Source organism: Cariama cristata, unplaced genomic scaffold (assembly GCF_000690535.1).
Source record: "Cariama cristata isolate BGI_N322 unplaced genomic scaffold, ASM69053v1 scaffold19492, whole genome shotgun sequence".
NCBI classification, from domain to species: domain Eukaryota; kingdom Metazoa; phylum Chordata; class Aves; order Cariamiformes; family Cariamidae; genus Cariama; species Cariama cristata.
In genome coordinates, this window is record NW_009602404.1 from 30170 (window position 1) to 48744 (window position 18575).

An 18575-nucleotide genomic window follows, 5' to 3' on the forward strand; every position below is an offset into this window, starting at 1 on the left:
GCGTCTTAGTACTGAATCCAGTGGTTACTCTATCTGGCTTTCCTTAATGCTGTTGCAAATCACTTTATGGGAGAGTTAAAGATGAAGATAATCAACTAATGCTTCAAGGATATTTAATTAAGTATTTAAAAGGCAGTGGTGTTCTCTGGTATTTGCCACTTCTAAGCAGCATTTCATAATTCATGTTCACTTGATGCTTTCAAATAATTATTTGGTATTAGGCACTTATAAACATTGACAGTAGTTATGTAAAATGCAATCCAGTCTGACTTTGTCTATAAGATCTGATGCAAGCGCTTCGTTATCAGGTATAGATTGTGTTTCAACTTCACTTATTGCCAGTCACTTTGACAAACCACATCTTGGAAGAAGCTTGATGCAAATAAAGCATTGAGTCGGAGATTTTGTCTTAGCTACATTTTTTGCACGCCCAGTAAACATATACCTTCTAGACCATTTACAGGAGGGCTAAACTAAGGCAATGGCTTCGTGGGTGCAGTTATGGAGAGCTGCGTGCGATGGAGGTGCCTCTGCTTCCCCTGGAGAGGCGGCTCAGCAATGCCCTCTCGGGCGCAGGGGAGCTCCGGAGGTGCCGCTGCCGGCAAGGGGGCCACAGTGGGCCAGCAGCTTCACCACACTCCTCCTTGTGATCCTGCTCTTACAGGAGTTTTGGTTTATTTTAGGCCAAAGAGCTGCCGACGTTCAAAGACAATGATTTTATTAACGACGGCCAAAAGATTCATATTGATGAGAATAACAAAAAGATGTTCCTTGAGAAACTCAAAAAGGATGTTGAGGTAAGAATGTGCCTGTTCAGTTACATGTAATGAAAATGTGTGGCAAATGACAGATATCTCAGGAAATCGTACCTGTAATTCACTAATGAAAACTCTTGTTTATAAGACTGTAAGCACTGACTGTTTTAAATGAAACACAATTTAAACTTTCAGGAGTTGATCACTGCTTTTGCTGATGTGATAAATGGCTTGCTGCCATAGCTGGTTGCCATACATTGTCCCTGCCTTGATGATGTGATGTTAAAATGATGGTACTACTTAGTGTGTAAGCACTTTACAAGCCTAGTATTTCCAAATGCTCCAGAGAGAGAGGTGAGTATTGTTAGTTGTATTTTACAGGTGGAGGTAGACCAGAACTGAGGCCATACACAGGCTGTAGTCCATAACAGAGGATGTAGCATCCCCACTCACAGGCCTGCATGTTTTATTTTTTCATATTAGTAATACAGTTTTAAATCATCCTTAGTATCGCAACAGTAGAGTGCTTCAGTAATTTGTATACAGCAGTTGAACTCATTATCTTAATGTAGCCTTTCATGTAAATTTGTAATTGGCTGAATATAGTCAATACTTAATTGAAAAGTGTTAATATGTGAATTTAATGTAATATTTTATTATAACTGATTTAGTTCAGCAAATAAAAGAAAATAAATATTGGGCTAACTAGTTCACACAGCTTGACTTTAGTTTCCATAATTGAAAATAATGTCACTAAACCCAATATTTTGCAGTCCTTACACTCACAGCCGAAAATCTGCTTTCCTTGTTGGAAGAGACCCGATAGCAAAATGTGTCTGTGACTTAATAAGGCTCTCAGCTATTTATATCAAAATGGCTCTGTGAATTGACTTGTCTAGTTCTTCAGATCTATATCCCATTAGTTTCACAAAACAAAATACTCTAACTTTACAATTTACCCAATAATTTGCTTTTGAGGAAATTTAATTTCTCATCATAATAATGATGAGAAATTTGTGGTGATGATAATTATAAACACATAAATATTTTGTGAAATATCAATGTGTGTTTATATTTACAACATTGTGCTGGAAAAGTGCTCTACCGATGTCACAGCTCTAGAGATAGGTTTATTTGGGTTTAAGTTTCGTGCTCTTTTAACATGTACTGCTGTTGCTAACTGGTGCTTTTACAGTCAGCAGGTTGCAGACAATATCTTATGTGCAAGGAATGTGAAAGGTACTTTATTACCCCAGGAAGTGGATTATGTGCGATCTTCTACATCATTTAATGGATTGTGTATGTAATGGCAGATTCCAGATCATGTCTTGAGAGGCTATTTTTTATGGTTTTGAAATTTATACAGGGCATTGTTAAATATCCATGTAAACCACTAGTGTGAAGTGATCTGGCACCTGATTTTAACAATGGCAAGCTGTTCTTTAACCTTGTTTTTCTTTTATTGGTTCTTCTGCCCTTGTTAGATAGTTATGATAGTATACACTTTGTACCCAGTGTGTAAATACTTACAGTTTACTACAATGAAAAGAAATGCACAACACTTAGCATATGGTTATCTATCACACAGTATTTATAGTTAAACATATTATGGAGTAATAGTCTAAATTATGACTTTATATTCATTCTTGTTTGTCATTAAGTAAGTTTTGTTTCTATATTTCTGTCATAATTGCGTCTTACATCCTCTTCCTGTGTTCAAACAGACAAATATCTATTACTGCTGTTTTGATGTCCTCTTGTCTATTTTCCTGCCTCCTCATTCCATTGAAAATGTCCTGAGAAAAAACACATAAGGGTATTTTTTGCATTTTAAATCAGATGATTTTTTCCTTGTGCTGATCTCTCTAAGTCTTTTTGATCTCAGCAGCAGCACTCTTTTTTCCCCAAGAGCTGTTCTCTTCTAATTTGCAGTTCACTTTTTTCCCAAGAGTCTCTTCTCTTTCGTGCTTTTTTGTATGACTATGGTAGATTTTTCTCCTGTCTGTCTCGGTATTTGTTAAGTATGTAGTGATATGCATGGAGTCCTTCCACTCCATTGCCTTTCGCCAGTCTCATCTGCTCTTCTTGTATATTGTTGTACATCATCTCTTCAAACTTAGGTCTCTTCTAGTCTTGTGAAGAGTCTTTTGCTTTATTATATTGAAATGATCAGAAACCAATTTCTTCTTTCTTCTTAAAACCTCTTCTCAATCTCACAATATTTTTTCTGTCACTTGAATTTACCGTCACTTTGTTACCTCTGATTCCGCTCTTTTCTCAGAATCAGGATTTTGACAAGCTAGTTTCTCATTTCCTAGTATTTTATACTCATCTCTTTCATCTCTATCACTGTTCCAAAGTCTGGCTTAAATCTCTTCTTCTCTGGTCTGTTCTAACTTCCTTTTTATAACCATTTAGAGTTTCTGAAAACTTAAGCAATTTTTATTTTCAGCCTTTTTCTTTGCATACCGTAAGCCGGGGCTCCACAAGTTCAAAATCACAGTATTGCTTTTAAACTGCAGAACAGCTCTGCCCTGCCTACCCCTCACCCCCTTGAACTGTTTATCCCATTTTTCTGCTTTTACACCTCCTTTACTTCCATCCTTCTCTCTTAGCTTTCTGCCTTATCCTGTTCCCCTCAACTAAAATAACACTTTGTCTATACGTAAAGTGTATTTATCTTTTCATTCTCTAAAAACCCCCATCCTCAGTCTTTATTCAAAACCACCCTTTCATTCACATTCACGTTTTGCTTATGTGATTTAAATTGTGAGCCTGTCATTGTGAAGAGAATATAGCATCATTTCATGTCTTCATGGTGTAAAACTTCACTACTTTCCACTGCAAGAATATTTGAACACTTTTTCATGACTCTTTAATAAAGCTTAAAAGGGAGTGAGGGGGCCGATTTAGCACCAGATTGTAGCACGGCTGATAGCACAAAGGCTGGTCTGGACGTTGAGCGGTGACAGGATAGCCCTAATTGAAACACAAGCGAGGAGTGATGGTCATCGGCTCGCACAGGAACTAGTCTTCACTACAGAAAAAATGATTTTTTATAATGTAAGTTGCAAGTGAGCTGTGTGCTGTTACTACATCTTAATAATTCAAATATCTCTCTGCGAGCTTTATCACTTAATCCTCCCTTTTGCTGTCTCTTTGAAGTGCCTGTTTTTCTCAACTGATGACATCTTTGTGTAACTTTTCCTGTTTATAAGTGGAGCTTACATTTTTCAGTGATATTGATAAGTTGCTTATTATCACTTTCTAGTTCCTTGCTCAGTTAAAACTCATGGACTACAGCTTGCTGGTTGGAATTCATGATGTTGAAAGAGCTGAACAGGAAGAAGTGGAGTGTGAAGAGAATGATGGAGAAGAGGAAGGTGAAAGCGATGGGACCCACCCCATTGGAACCCCTCCGGACAGTCCAGGAAACACGCTGAACAGCTCACTGCCTTTGGCTCCAGGGGAATTTGATCCAGCTATTGATGTTTATGGAATAAAATCCCATGAAAGTAAGCAGTAACAAATATTTTTATGTTAAGATGTTTTGATTCTTACACCAGAATCCTAAAGTCTTCACAGCCACATAAAGGCAAAGTTGAGCTGCAAAATATAAATTCATTCTGCAGACAAGGAAATGAGTTGCTCTTTGGTGCAGCAGAAAGCAGAAGATATATATGATTCTCAGCATTGTTATGAGCATATTTCTTAAATATTTTGATGTGTGGGGATGCAGTCAAATAATTCACCTCCTACACAATCAAATTGTATACTGGCTTAGCTATTCAGATACAGCAGTTCTCAGTTAATTCATGGGTTTTTTCATCCCTTTCAGGAAATCTAATATCTATAATTGTTCTTTTCCTGGCAGATAACACTGTTAAAAACAGTCTAGCAGCATTCCAAGTTATATTTCACTTTTTTGGTTGCTTTTTGAAAGTTTGTGCACTTATACTCAATTTCTGTGTTCCAGCTAAGAAAGTCATTTTAAGGAGTGTGTAAGAAGCCTGAAACTGGGTTTGGTGTTAGTATGTAAAACTAAGTATAACTAGTTACCTGTGGCTGTTCAGGACAGGAAAATTACCTTTTTTTTTCATAAGCATTTACATGGATAAATACATGTTTTTATTCATAAAGAAAACAAGATCTTGTTTGTTGACACAGAAGCATTACCTTTCATATAAAACTTTGTAGTTTTTCCAAAAAGGAAGATGAAATCCACATTACTTTAAGTGAGCAATAATTCCTATTTCTGTATGCGGGTGTTTTATTTTACACTCATTTAGGGGGTTTTGTATTGTATTTGAGTGCAGTTAAACTCTCAATTAAGGACAGCTTGAGCCTGTGGTCCTTACAGATCTCTGATTCTGACTGACAGTAACCTGTCTTAGCTGCTGATTGAGCCTTATAAAGTCTCCTTTGTTAGAAGGAGGACTCATGATTAAGATGTCTCAAAAGTCATTCTTACTGCCATGTGTTTGCCATTTGCAGATGCACCTAGGAAGGAAGTATACTTTATGGCCATTATTGACATTCTTACTCATTATGATGCAAAAAAGAAAGCTGCCCATGCTGCAAAAACGGTAAAGCATGGGGTAAGTATCTGGGTTGTTTTTTTACTCTGATTCCATTTATACTTCTGCGTTTTTGTTATTTAGTGCACTGATATAGCATAGTTCAGGAAATCTAGGGAAAGGGGAAATAGATCAGCATTTTTTCCGGGGTTTTTTGTTTGGGTTTTTTTTTTTGGTTTAATATGTAATACGAAAGTACAGAGTAACTGCTGCACGTTACATACTGAGAGTGGAACTCCCTTTTCAGCTGTACGCATAGCTTTCTCACCCGTGAAGAGCTCTAGAGAGATGCCTTTTTAGGACTTTGTCCTAAATTTGTGAGATGCATCTTACTCTTGCAAACAAAGCTGTTCACCAGACACTTGTATTAATATACAGCACTGTGAAAGCTGTTGTGGATCTCATTTCAGATGCAGAGCCATAGTGAGGGTTTCATTTTTTGGTACAACCTTTCGAAAGTTAGTGCTTCAGCATACAAGACTTCTTTAAAAAAAAAAAAAGTATTATTTCTAAAATTAAGCATAAAATGTACATATTAAATACTCAAAGACTATTCAGTGAAGGCTTCTGTTTGACTGCCATGAATTTCTTTATTTTAACTGAAATTGCTGCTTAGCAGCAGACACCAAAGAACCATGGTGAAGCAGCCCAGTCTTCCAGAATTACAATTTCTATCTACCATTATCACTCCTATGGTGATTTAAGGTTCAAATTTCGTAAACTTTTTAAAAAGAGCATAATTGTTCATGAAGCTAAAATCCCTCCTCTGTCTAAATATCTGAAGGATCAGAGCATTGTGGGGGGTTTTAAGCCAAGGGCTCAGGGCTTTTTAGTTTACAGTGGAGTGTGATGTGGAATGCTCATCAGTAAACCCTGCACAGGCCTGTAGAAGGTATTTTTTTGTCTCTCTAAAACAATATTCTCATTACACTCTCTGCTCTCAGAGCAGCTGAAAGTTGATGCAGACCATATGCAGCCATTATCTGGCAATTATTAATGAACTTTGAATGTAGCAGACTTTAAAAACTCACGCTTCTGGCTTAAATAGGGGATAGAAATATGTTGTGAATAACAACTATGATTATTAGAGCTGACTGTGATTGGAACTTATTACAGAACATTACTTTTGTACAACCATTTTGTTTATTTCGTTGTCTCCATCCTGAGCCACCTGACACTGAAGTTTGTTCACTAATTGCATGCATGCAATTTTCCCCTTTTGTAAAACAGGGAAAATATACATAAAAATGTGGCTAAGGCTCTGAAAACCTTGAATAAAGATATGAATGAAATTGTGACTTCGTTGAAATAGCAATTGTACAGCTTATTCAGAGAGTCCAGATTTAAATGCATGTATGTTGAAAAAATGTTACTAATTGTTACCTTATATTTCAGACCAGGTTATTTAGCATTCAGATAGCAATATACATTACACAAGTGTTGACATGGCGGATCTCAGTATAGTAATTCAGTCTTCTCTATATGAAGGCGCTGGTGCTCAACAGACCAGAATCTGTTGATGAATCAGTGGGTAGCATGGTTAAGTATGCAGTAGAAATTATATAGGAGACTGAAGTACAATGAAAGTGAAGTATGGGAGGTAAAGAGAATACATTTCAGAAATGGAAGGTGGGTGTCCTGCAGTTACGGTGGTGAGTACTGAGTATCGCTGTACTCATATGAAGCCTAAAAAGGCATCAGTAAGGTTCTGCTTGAGGGCCATTACAGTTTGTGTTTCTAGTGTCTGGTTCTGAGACTGCACGTGAAATTAATTGAGTAAGTAACACTCTCGGTGACAAAGCATCAAATAAAACACTGGTTCTTCCTTCTTTCCTCTCCCCTCCCAATTCTCTGTATAGGCTGGTGCAGAAATTTCAACTGTTAATCCTGAACAGTATTCAAAGCGCTTCTTGGACTTTATTGCCAACATCTTGACGTAACCTATCATGTTACATAGGACAGACACGAGACCTGGGGACAGCAGCAGTGGCTACAAAAAAGAACTCAGAGAAGCACTCATCTTGCAGAAAGCATCCCCTTTGTTTACATCTGCTGGCAAAGATGACTGAAGTGGGGTGGAGTACTCGCTTTAACAGCTGCCTGATATTCCCAGCATAGTTCTAGCTATTTCTGACTCTTTTGTGTGTGCAAAAAATAAAAAAAAATTAAATTAAATAAATAGAACAGCTTACTCAGAGTGCACTGTGACAGTAATACTCTGATGCTACCAGCTGAAACGGAATAAACAAGCAAAGAGGTGTGGGGTGGGGGTAGGGAAGAGTAAATGCATGTTAAATCTACAATATTGGTATCAAATTGTAAACTGTGGATCAGTTTATTTTTTGAACTAAAAAGATACATGGCAGTATTCTTCATGATGATGATGATAATAATAATGAAAACCTTACTACGAATGTTACACTTACACCCTGCACACTGGCACTCCTTAAAAAAGCATCTGCAACAGCCCTTGATGCCAGAGGCATTTCCCATTTGGTTCCTAGCAGTTGGATTTTTTTCCTTTTTTTTTTTTCCCCTCTCCCATTTTTGTCTTCTTTTCAGCACATTGCATCAGGAAGTTCAGCCTCTCAGACATCTGAGAGCCGGCATCTCTTATCTTACATAGAGCTAACATAATTCATGCTATGTGTACATTTTTGCTACAGTAAACTTATGTTAAGGGAAAACTTCGCTTATTTCACTTTGTTACCTGAAATTTTCATTTGTTTTATATTCTTGCAATATAGGAACTAATACTGTTACAAGTGGGAAAAAAGCTTATCTGAAGAAGTGCATAGTTTTGGGCAATAGTAGCTTCATCTTTCACCCATCCTGAAAGATGTGCACACTGATAGAAATTCCATTCCCTTGTAATTTACCGGGAATTTGAAGTTTAAATGCTTATGTTGTACTGTTGCAACAGTGGTATTTTATTATAGATTATCCCTCAAAAAAATGAAGCCTGAATTTTACTGTTTACATTATTAGGAAAGCAGGGATATTTCTGAATTTCAGAGCTGTGTACAATATATGACTTTTGAGTTTACATGTAAAGTTATTTTGCAGTACAAATGAAGTAATGTTTGTCACCTTCTGAGGTGTAATGTGCAGTAGTGTACTAAAGTGAATGTCTCACCCACCTCCGTGATAGCCTCTTTTACAATAAAATGAGAAAGGATATTTCAGAGGGGTTTTTCCCAAGGTCGTCTTTTAGCATCAAAATGACTTGTCCTACCATTTACTCAAGTTTGATTGTATAGTACATTGCCTAAAACTGTGCTGATCATGTTTAACTTGTTTAAAATTTTTAAACAGCAACATTGTATTTCTTCTCTTCTTGTATTTTTCCCTGAAAGACTCCATGCTTGAAAGAGACAAATTTACATATGCTTAAAAGTTTATCTACTTATACACTGTGCTAAAGCTGTGCCTTTAAAGTTTCTTTATTGAGATTGTTAGATTTTGTAGGCAACGTAAGAGAAGTCAAACGCTCCCCGTCATCGTTGATAAATCAGGAGTGCCAGCATGCCTTCTCCATAACTAATGTCAGTGCTGTTAAGCCTGCAACTGCGCATAACATATGTGGTGGTTTACTTCAGAGGAGCCTATACAATAGCAACCCATTACACTCTTCAGCGGCCGAAGGCAATACTATCCCTGTTGCTGTGAACTAATTTTTTTCTCCTTTCCCCAACCTTCCTACAGGATTTTTTGTTACATTTGACTTAGTGATGTCCGCAGCACTGTAATGTATGTGTATACTTTTGTATTGTATGTATTTAAATAAGTTGGTACTGTGGCTTGATTTTTTTTGTCCTCTCCCTGTGTACCCCAGTTGTCTACATTCTCACCCAAGTTTCATTTTCTGAAGTATGCTGTGGCTTCTTAAAGTATGAGGCCATAGGGAGACCCTGAAGCAAAAAAGAGGTACACATACTTGGAGTACATATTTAATTGCGACCAACAAGTGTACATTTCTAGACAATTTTAGACATTTACAGCAAAGCATTCTTTTTGTCTGTGTAGCAGTTTTGTCACTCCTTCTTGTTGATAAACTGTTTATTTGGACAGGGCAAGGAAGACTCATTATTGTATATGTTAGTGCTTAGATTACACTCCAAACATGAGCAAGGCTTTATAAAATAAAGCACTTTGATGACTCAGTAGGTAAATCCTTTGTGCTTTGTGTTTCAACTATGGTTTTGATCATTTACAGATGAATTTTGGATGTTAAAATGAACATGTAGCCTATATCGCAAAGGAAAAAAAAAAAGAAACCTAAAACTTTTTCATTAGTTTTTACCCTGCTTCTTCCATACTTACTTTAAGTGGCTTGAAACATTTTGGGGTTTTGGGTTTAGGCTGTGCTCTGTGAGTAAATAACCGAGGTTTGTAATTGACGATTCTATGGACTAAATCCTAATGTTACTACAAAAACAGGAAGATCATCCACAATAGTTATTTGATAGAAGGATTGCCAGAACTTTGCTAACGTGTGTAAGATCTTACGCTAAACTAGTTATTTAAAAAGTACTTGGGAATAAGCCCAAATAATTCATGGGGAGGAAGAAGGGCTTTCTGTTCTAGAATTTCAAGGCTTTGATTGTCAGGGCTTTCAGTGCGTGATACAGCCTGTGCCGCACATAGTGGGCAAATGGCAGAAAAGTGTCTTTTTGTCTTTATTCTGACTAACTCTTAATTCTCTTAATACATTTGTCACTTTTCAGTCCTTTCAGTTTATTGCACAGATGTAGCAAGCCAATATTTTCAGCAATATTTTTACCAGTACAATACACATGACAGAATTAGTGATAAAGTAGACGTTCCCCCCAGGGAAGGTGGTTGAGGAGCTATTCTATTAAAAGTAGGTGAAGTGATAGGGAGGGGAGAGATTCAGCGTCTTAATTTCTCACTTAATGATATCTCTAGTATTAATCTAAGCCTGTACTTCACACAGCTGCTTCAGCTGCTGAGGGTTTAGTATGAACATGGTGCTCAAGGAATGCTGCCCAAGTTATGTGGACATGTTAGCCTCGGTGGACAGCAAGCTCCCCGGCTGGTTCTCTGTACCTGCCACTCGAACCGTCTACCACGCCCTCTGAACAGGCTGCCAAACTGGCACAGCTTTTATAACACGGATGCGCATGGGTTGTTGGTAGGTAATTTCTCAGTGCCACCTCCCTCATAACATAAAATGAAAGCTTCTAATGTACAAAACCAGGACAATGTGCCAGATCTAAAAACCTGATCCAGTTCTCCTTCTCCGACAAGCTGTTCAACAGCTGGAGTGTTACTTACTTAGGCTTTCCTCTCTTTTTTCCTAAGACTTCTGGACATGCTCATATTTAACTTTCCAGTAAGTATACTACATTTAAGTTTTAAGCCAGCCCTGTCTTTCGAAGCAGTGGTTTAGTGGAATTACTCCTGCAGTCCCCTACAGCACTATTCTCTAGCTGACACTCAGTCATGTTCATACAGCTACCTAACTAAGATTTACAAGGCCCTTCTGCTACCTGTGGACACCCTGCTCATCCCAATCTCTCAACGCGAGCATCCCCAAGCCGTCTAGCTAGTGATGTTTCCCTCCTGCCTCTTCTGCATCGAAAAGGGTGATTGCCGTTTCTCTTTGTGGAGTTTGCTACACGGCACGCTGTGTTTGACAGGCATTGCTGACTTCAGCAAGTAGCTGAAGGACCTCATCTTCAGTAGAAGTGTGTGACAATGCATAGGACAAGAATATCTTTTCTGATAAAATGTTTTCTCTCCCTCTGACCTGAAGAAAACCTGAAGGCAGTGATGATATTCAAGGTAGGAGATCCAACTGGCTTAGTACTGCAAGGACTGCAGCAAAAGAAATGTTTAAATCAAAAATTCTCGGAAACAATATTTTTCTATATGTCAACTACATAACCTAAATGTGTAATCTGAATTTCCAGCTCCCTCCCTTGTGCTTACCTCTTCTTTTCCAATGTAATACTAGTTAGCAAGTCGCTGCATTGAGTGGGATGATTGCATTCTGATAGTCTCATATCCCACCTTTATCCAGTGTCTGCTCTATATGTGCCGTCCACCTGGTTTCTTTCAAACTCTTATGTATTTAATGGGGAAAAAAATAAAAATAGAGAGCAGTTAACTTAAAGGAGAAAGCTGTTTCATCTCTTCCTTTCTGTCATGATTTCTCTGTGGCAGGTATTATTTCTGGAAATCAGCATATCCTTTACAATGCAGCGTGGTAGCAAAGAGCAGAAGCTGCAGTGACAGAGCAGCATGCTGTCTTTAATCTAATCTGGAGAATGATGCTGGTGTACTCCTGCACGAGACTGACCAGAGATCTGCTTTCATGCTACAACAAGGGAATGTGCATGAACAAGTGCTTGAGGGAGAGCTTGAGAGCAGCATCGTCAAGTGGAAAAGGCAATTTGTGTGAGATTAAAATCACTAACAATAGCCTTATTAAAACTGTTAGAAAACATGGCTGGAAAGGACTTGAAGAGATACAGTCTGTCCCAAAGCAGTTCAACTGTAGATGAACATTGGCAAAAATTGGGTTAATCTTTTCCAGGGAGGGTAGTACCATGACTTCCCTGTGCTATCCTTTCCCTTGCCTTCCTAGCTATGGCATTAGAAAGATTTTTTCCAATACCTTACCTGACTCCATTACTACAATTTAAGCCCATTAATTTGTTCTATCTACAGTAGACCCTGAGAACAGTTTATTCTCTTCCTCTTTCAGTTTCTCTTAATATGTTCCTGCCTCTATATACTGAACAATGTAAATATTAGCTTTTGCACATATTAAATTGAACATTCCCTTTCCTTATTTAACAAAATAATCAAAATGGTTTAAGCCAGACAGAATGACCTATTCCATTTTTTGTAATGCCTAATTTAAAAAAAAAAAAAAAAAATCAGCTGTTAAAATGGTGCTTCTTGATTGTCAGTCACATTTTATAAATGGATTTACAGATTTCTATTTTGAGAATTTCCTAGCCATCCATTTACCATCTAATAAAAAAAAATATGTAGTAATTGCTGTTTGAACAGAATGCAGTTTCAAAATGAGCACACAGCTACTGCTTAGCTGTAGTTGTTGCTATAGCTGCAGTAAAATACTAACTGCTTTTCTCTTTTCCCAAAGTAGACAATATCATAATCTTAGCTTTCCTAATGCTATTCCCTTTTCACAGCTTCTCATCCCATCTCCATCAGTGATGTGACATAAAATAATTATTTGGTTGTAAGTATTAAGATACAAAAAATACTTCTTTGCAAGCTGGCATAAATTCATTCTTACCTAGTGCTCTGAATATTTGCAGGCATTTTAGTTGTTGCCCAATATGCTTTGGATTTATAAAGAGCTCTTGCTGTGTTCCCACTCAATCTGATTCATTCATAGTGACTCATTTTATTTAGCGATGTGTATCCTATTGGAATAAATGGTGTTTGTGAGAACCTTGTGTTTTGAAGAGGTTTGGCACTTGCGTACAAGCCTGGAAGGTGATTTAACTCATTACATTTCTCCATTTCTGCTATTTCACTTTGCCTCTGCGTAGGAAGCCCAAGGCCAGAGCACTCTATTTTCCTTTCCATTTTGTGATTTTTAAGTGGATGCATAAAAGTATTTTGTTATATCTCAGTCACTCTAACGTCTACAGTGTATTTGGCATACCAAGGCGGATACAAGGGCTAGCTGCAGTTACTGGGCTGACAACAATTCTAGTTTGCCTTCCACCACCTGTGGATAACAGGGTCATGTTTGATTCTGGTTAAGAGAAAGTCCCATGTTCCCAAGATGTGCCTGCTTATCCTAGCAGCTTGGATTCAAGTGATGCATACGAATCCTTTCTACCCAAGTAGGTCTGATTAATTAGTGCCTACTTTAACCGGGCACATAATGCTAAATCGAACTTTACACTCTTGGTCAGGGTGTTATCTTCCTTCACGCTGTGTAATTGCGTAATAAAACCAAAATGTTTTCTGCCTTGAAGGGCTTTACTCTCTAAGTTTCCACTTAGTTCAGTAGTCAGTCTTAGAAGTTTATTTGTACATCAGCTGCACCAAAGACTTTGTATTTGGGGTAGGAGTCTGTTAAAATATCAAATTGTACTGTGCAGTTATGATCATCTCTTCATAGGGTACAATGGTAAGAATCTGCTTTTAGTTAAGCACGATGATGAGCATGCTAGCAGTTAATACTGCTCTGCTGCTTCCGTCGTAGCAAAGCTCTGTGTGGAAGGAAAAATGACAGTGTTTGATCTGATGACATTGTAAAGTGCTCTAGAGCAGAAGTTTCCAAGTTGTGTTTCACATGCCACAAGCTGCAGCATCTCAGCGTTGGGATGCTCTTTCACCCCAGAGTGGAGGAGAGTGGGATGGCACTGGGTGTGTTGGAAGAAAAAACTGAGTATACATTTGTAGCCTCAAAACTGGACCCAGCTGTACAATGGTGCTTTTGGAGGCCCCAGTCTGGAGGGAGATAAATGTGCTTTCTGTACAACTCAGCGTTACGTGAGGAATTGTGGTGTTTGAAATTGCATCCTGGATTTAAGTAACGTCCTTTAAAAAAATCCTGTATTGCTCCTCATGGCACTTCGCCTGGCAGCCCCTAGCCTGACAAAACTGAGATGCAGCTCCCTGCTTACCCTCTTATTGTTTTGCTCTGGGGCAACCAAAGTGTTGTTACAGGGGTGAGAAGGCTCCTGGGGCTGCTGGCAAGCACAGCTCCCAGAGCATTGGCAAGTGGAAGAAAATCAGTAGTCTCCCCTTGTTATTTAAATGTTTTCTAAACATTTTCCCATGCATTATGTAGCCTGCAGATCTCCCACACCAGACTTCTCATCAGACACACTCCCCACAACCATGCTTAGGAAAATGTGCATGTGGCTTATTGTCTGCATTTGTATCCCTCTGTTCCTGCCCTCTTCGTTGACAGGTAGACGTATAACTGTCTTTGCCACCAAATTGCCGGACAAAGTGGATAAAGCCACCCAGTTTAGTCCTCCTGTGTCTCAATGTATAAAGAGGAGAGGCAAGAAAAAAGACACAAGGGAAGACTGAGTGGGGACAGACAGACGGACGCTGCCAGCTCCACCCAAAACTTGGCAGGTAGGGACAAATGCGGGGCAGGCAGAAGACTGCTCCGACACTGTTACACGACTGCCTGCCTGCGCAAGCCCTCCACAAACGATGGCATCTGACAGGCACGTAATAAGCCACTGAGCAGTGTCCCATCACTGTGCTCCAAGTTCTTACCTTCCTGGGAGGACCAGTGTTGAACACCTAGCTTCTCTGATAGTGGACTTGATCAAGCAGAACTAATGTGAGAAGTGATTTATTTACTTCTAGGGAGAAAAAGAAAGTCACACCGCATATTGCAGTAGCAAGGGTTTAGGGTAAGGCGAGGGCATAAACTGAAAAACTTAACCTTTTCTGAAGCAGCATGGAAGAGAGACTACTGAGGCCAGTAGAGGAATAAAGCTGAGAATGAGAAACAAAATACGGAGAAGGTACTGAGAACATACTCTACAAGATCCCCGAGCAAGAGGCGGCTGCTGCATGTTCCTGGGTTTGGCATTAACTGCAGCTGCTCTAAGGTCAGGGAGGACAGTCCCATACGGATGTCTCTTAAGGAGCAGAGAAAGATCTCAGACCATAAAGATTATGATGCAGAAGGAAAGGCATAAAATACTATGTTGACAACACCATAAAGCATTTTATAATAGTCCCCTTCTTACCTGAAATAATGTGAAAGGTGCTGTGGTGTAAGATCAGAAATAGAGCAAAGCAGAGAGGAGAAATGACCAGCCTAAAGAGCAGAATGACAGCACCCCATTAAAAAATCCCAATGTCTTTAAAAGCAATAAAATGCAATAAAATCTTCAAGGAGATGCAAAACATAATTAAACTGCTGGGCTCATGTCATATGGTAGTATGTTAATACAGAAAAGACTCTGAGTAGGAGGCTGGCCATGTGGAACAATTTCATCATCAAAATAAGCTGTTTCTGTGACCCAAACCAGTCTGTGGAAACACTGTTTATTGGGACCGGGGTTTCTTCTGACAGACCCAGAAACATTTCCTCATGCATTACGTACCCTGCTGATCTCCCACCTTCTTAACCCAGGCTCTTCATCAGACACACTCCCCACAAACACACCTTTTGGCTTCATTCAGAATGCTAAGCTGTCTGGCCTAAAACAGATAATTATTTTCACAGGTACATTTGGGCAAGGGGGAGGGAGGGCTAATATGTAAAGAAACAAGCTTTTCAGATGAGAAGATGGATGTGAAAAGCCTGTCAATTCTCTTAAGGTCCACTATGAAGCAGCCTCTTCCTTCTCAAGCATTGAGGGTTAGGTTAGGACCCTCAGTCCAGGCTTTAGGTTATTAAACTAGGCTCTAACCAGCCTTCGTGGGGAAGGTGCATCCACTGTCTCACTGGTCCATTAGATGCATCCACTGCTGCAGTGAAAGAGCAACTCACAGCTGATGTCTTAGAAGTCACCCAGTCTGACATGTATATATTGCAATTACAAGCACATGCTTTGAATGTGTGGCTATTCTGGAGATTAGAATACAAATGTTTTAAACACAGAATGCTCTCCCAAAATGGGTTTCTGTACTTACGAACCTCCAGAGAAGAGCTGCTGTGCCATACATTCCTGTGCTGGTGAGCAGGGTTTATTACCCAGGCCCTCTCCAAAGGCACAGTGCCCTACATTGCCACTGAGCAGCTATACATTTATTAGCAAGATTACTAAGACAGCATTTGTTGGATTCCTGTCAAACATGGCTTCAAAGAAAGACGGAAAGAAGGTACAGAGCTGTTGTTAGTAATCAAATTCCATTACACACTAAAAATAAAAAGAAGCTTTTTCAAAAAGGTGAGAAACAAAGCAGGTTGCACCCTGGTAAAGATGAGTATACATCCTAATTTAGAGCAAGAGGGTGGGAAACATTACGCAGTGAACCGTGGCCAACCACAGATGCCCAGAAGAAGGCCAAAGGTGATCTTCAAACATAGCCAAGCTTCATGCTATTAAGCACTTTAAAAATAAAAACTACCAGTTTAAATTAATCCACGCTTTATAAGCAGCCAATGTAAAGAATGCAGCTGGGACATACAGGATCAGGGTAACTCAAGTCAGGGAGTGAGTTGCTGCACTCTGCACAAGCTGTGAGCACAACAGAAACCCCACTCAGAGAGAACTGCACTCGCTGAGCCTCCTGAGCACCAAGGCAGGCGTAGCTCTTGCAAGGCAGCCACAGCCCAAGCACAGACAGGGGCTGTGCTCTAGAGCAAAATCCTACAAGCAGCATCTCGGACGTCTGGGAGGAAGGAGTGGTCGGAAGGAAAGCCAATGTACTTAACCTGTTATGATGCTTCCAAACATACTTTCTCTCATTACATGGGGGAGCTAAAGAAGAGAGTCTGTGCAGTTACAGGACTTGGCAGCTCCTAGAAAATGTAATTTCACAGCTAGGCATAACTTGAGGGCTATATTTCGCAGCTTATCCTGAAAATGAAAGCTGGAAAAGTTCAGATAGTTCAAAGAAACTAGCCAGAGATCACATACAAACATGCTTCTGAATAATTTCGAGATTTTTGGACCAATGTTTGGGTTTAGGTCTGTCATATGATAGAGATATTGCCATGAAGTCACAGCCAGGAAATTAGTTTTAGATTTTAACAGCAAACTGTTTCTAATCCTAAGTGTTGCTTTTTTGCTAAACAAAGTGATTTTAAACAGACCTCCCATGTAGCTTAATGCTGTTTTTGTAAGCAAGGGACTCACTGTAAGTGCTTTAGCCTCTTCTTGCTTATGCCACAACTTGAAACATTACATTTCCAAACTAATTTACAGCCCAGAGTGCACTGCTCTGTTTTTCAATCACTGTAGCAGAAAATGGTCTCACCTACTTCCCTTGCATTGCCCTCCCAACAGTCACAATCCGATTTAGCTTTAACTATGACTTTCTTATAGCAAAGATTTACAGTAGTAAGAAGTAAATTGTACTATTTCTAAAGTCCACTCTTGTGCTTGTCAAGCACAAGCCATTCCTTCGACCCATTACTCACTGTGGAACACATTCAACATATCAAAAGAAATCCAGAGGCATTTGAAATATCTTCTAACTTACAAATACCTTAAGTTAGAAATTAAAATTTGATCCAAAGCCCAGGAAAGACTCCTCCTAAATACAATAGTTATTGAACAAAGTTCTTCAAGCATAACCTTCTCATCATCAGTGACTCACACGAATTAGTGCCTGTGAAACTAAAAGGTGTTCCTGTTTTAACAGTGCCAGCATAAACTTATATTTCCTGTCTTTCTTACTATGGATCTGGATATATCATGGCAAAAGTACTTAGTTGTTAGCCCATATTCTAGTATTTATGTAGGATCCTTATTGAAGTACATTCTGCTTTGTACCAGCATAAGAAGTATCACTGTACCTGTACTAAAAGCTTTACAGCATAGCTGCAACTCTAAGAGTCAAACTTCTCACCAAAAGGTTTACTGAGTATAACTATATTAAGTATAATTAGTTAGCAAGACAGATATTCGGACAGACCTTCTCCTGGACGGTATCTTCAGTCCCATTTGTCTAATGCTGCCGTAGTACTTAACAGCCAGCTCAAACATCCCTTCAACTGTCAAGTAGATTCCCACAGACCAGATGAGAGCAGAACAAACCAAGCTCCAGCACACACACACAGTATGTGCTAGCTTTCCTACCGCGTAATTAGTACCATACAGCTTCTCTATGCAACAGAATAACTGTCCTAACCAAGGGAAGGGAAAGCAAGCTCATACTGTCTGTGTTAGACCTTCTCCTCAACTCCAGAAGAAAGAGGCTTAAATACATAATTTAAAACACAAGCATGCACGTTTCAACTTTGAATTGACTGAAGTGATGTAATAAGATGATGCACTTCAGCTTGGATTGCTCCGAAACCTTCCATGAGGAGTAGGCCATGGCAGAAGCTTGGTTTACAGCCAGACGTGAAACCTTTAATGAAAACATGGGAATAATACTTCTTTCACAAATATATAATGTAAAACCAATTTTGCTCAAAGCCTTTTCAATACTACTCATTTTTGATTGAGAAAGAAATACCACAAAATCAACTCAAAAGAATTTTATTTAAAAAAAACATTGGAGAGCAGACCTCTGTCCTAACAATGTATACGGCAGTTTGCACCACTAAAGAACCTATTCCTTTGAGAAGTATCTTACC

At 39.0% G+C, this 18575-nt stretch overlaps 1 protein-coding gene across 1 annotated transcript in view; it reads left to right on the plus strand.

Annotated features, from left to right (window-relative positions):
- PIP4K2A (phosphatidylinositol-5-phosphate 4-kinase, type II, alpha) overlaps window positions 1-7487 on the plus strand; it is a gene marked incomplete at its 5' end in the record, with an annotated part of 31987 nt that extends 24500 nt beyond the window's left edge. Inside the window, 4 exons of the mRNA XM_009694759.1 lie at window positions 684-797; window positions 4027-4270; window positions 5250-5353; window positions 7192-7487. Coding sequence (XP_009693061.1) covers window positions 684-797; window positions 4027-4270; window positions 5250-5353; window positions 7192-7272 — 543 coding nt within the window. The remainder of the gene's footprint in view (window positions 1-683; window positions 798-4026; window positions 4271-5249; window positions 5354-7191) is intronic.
- Between the last annotated feature and the right edge of the window lie 11088 nt (window positions 7488-18575).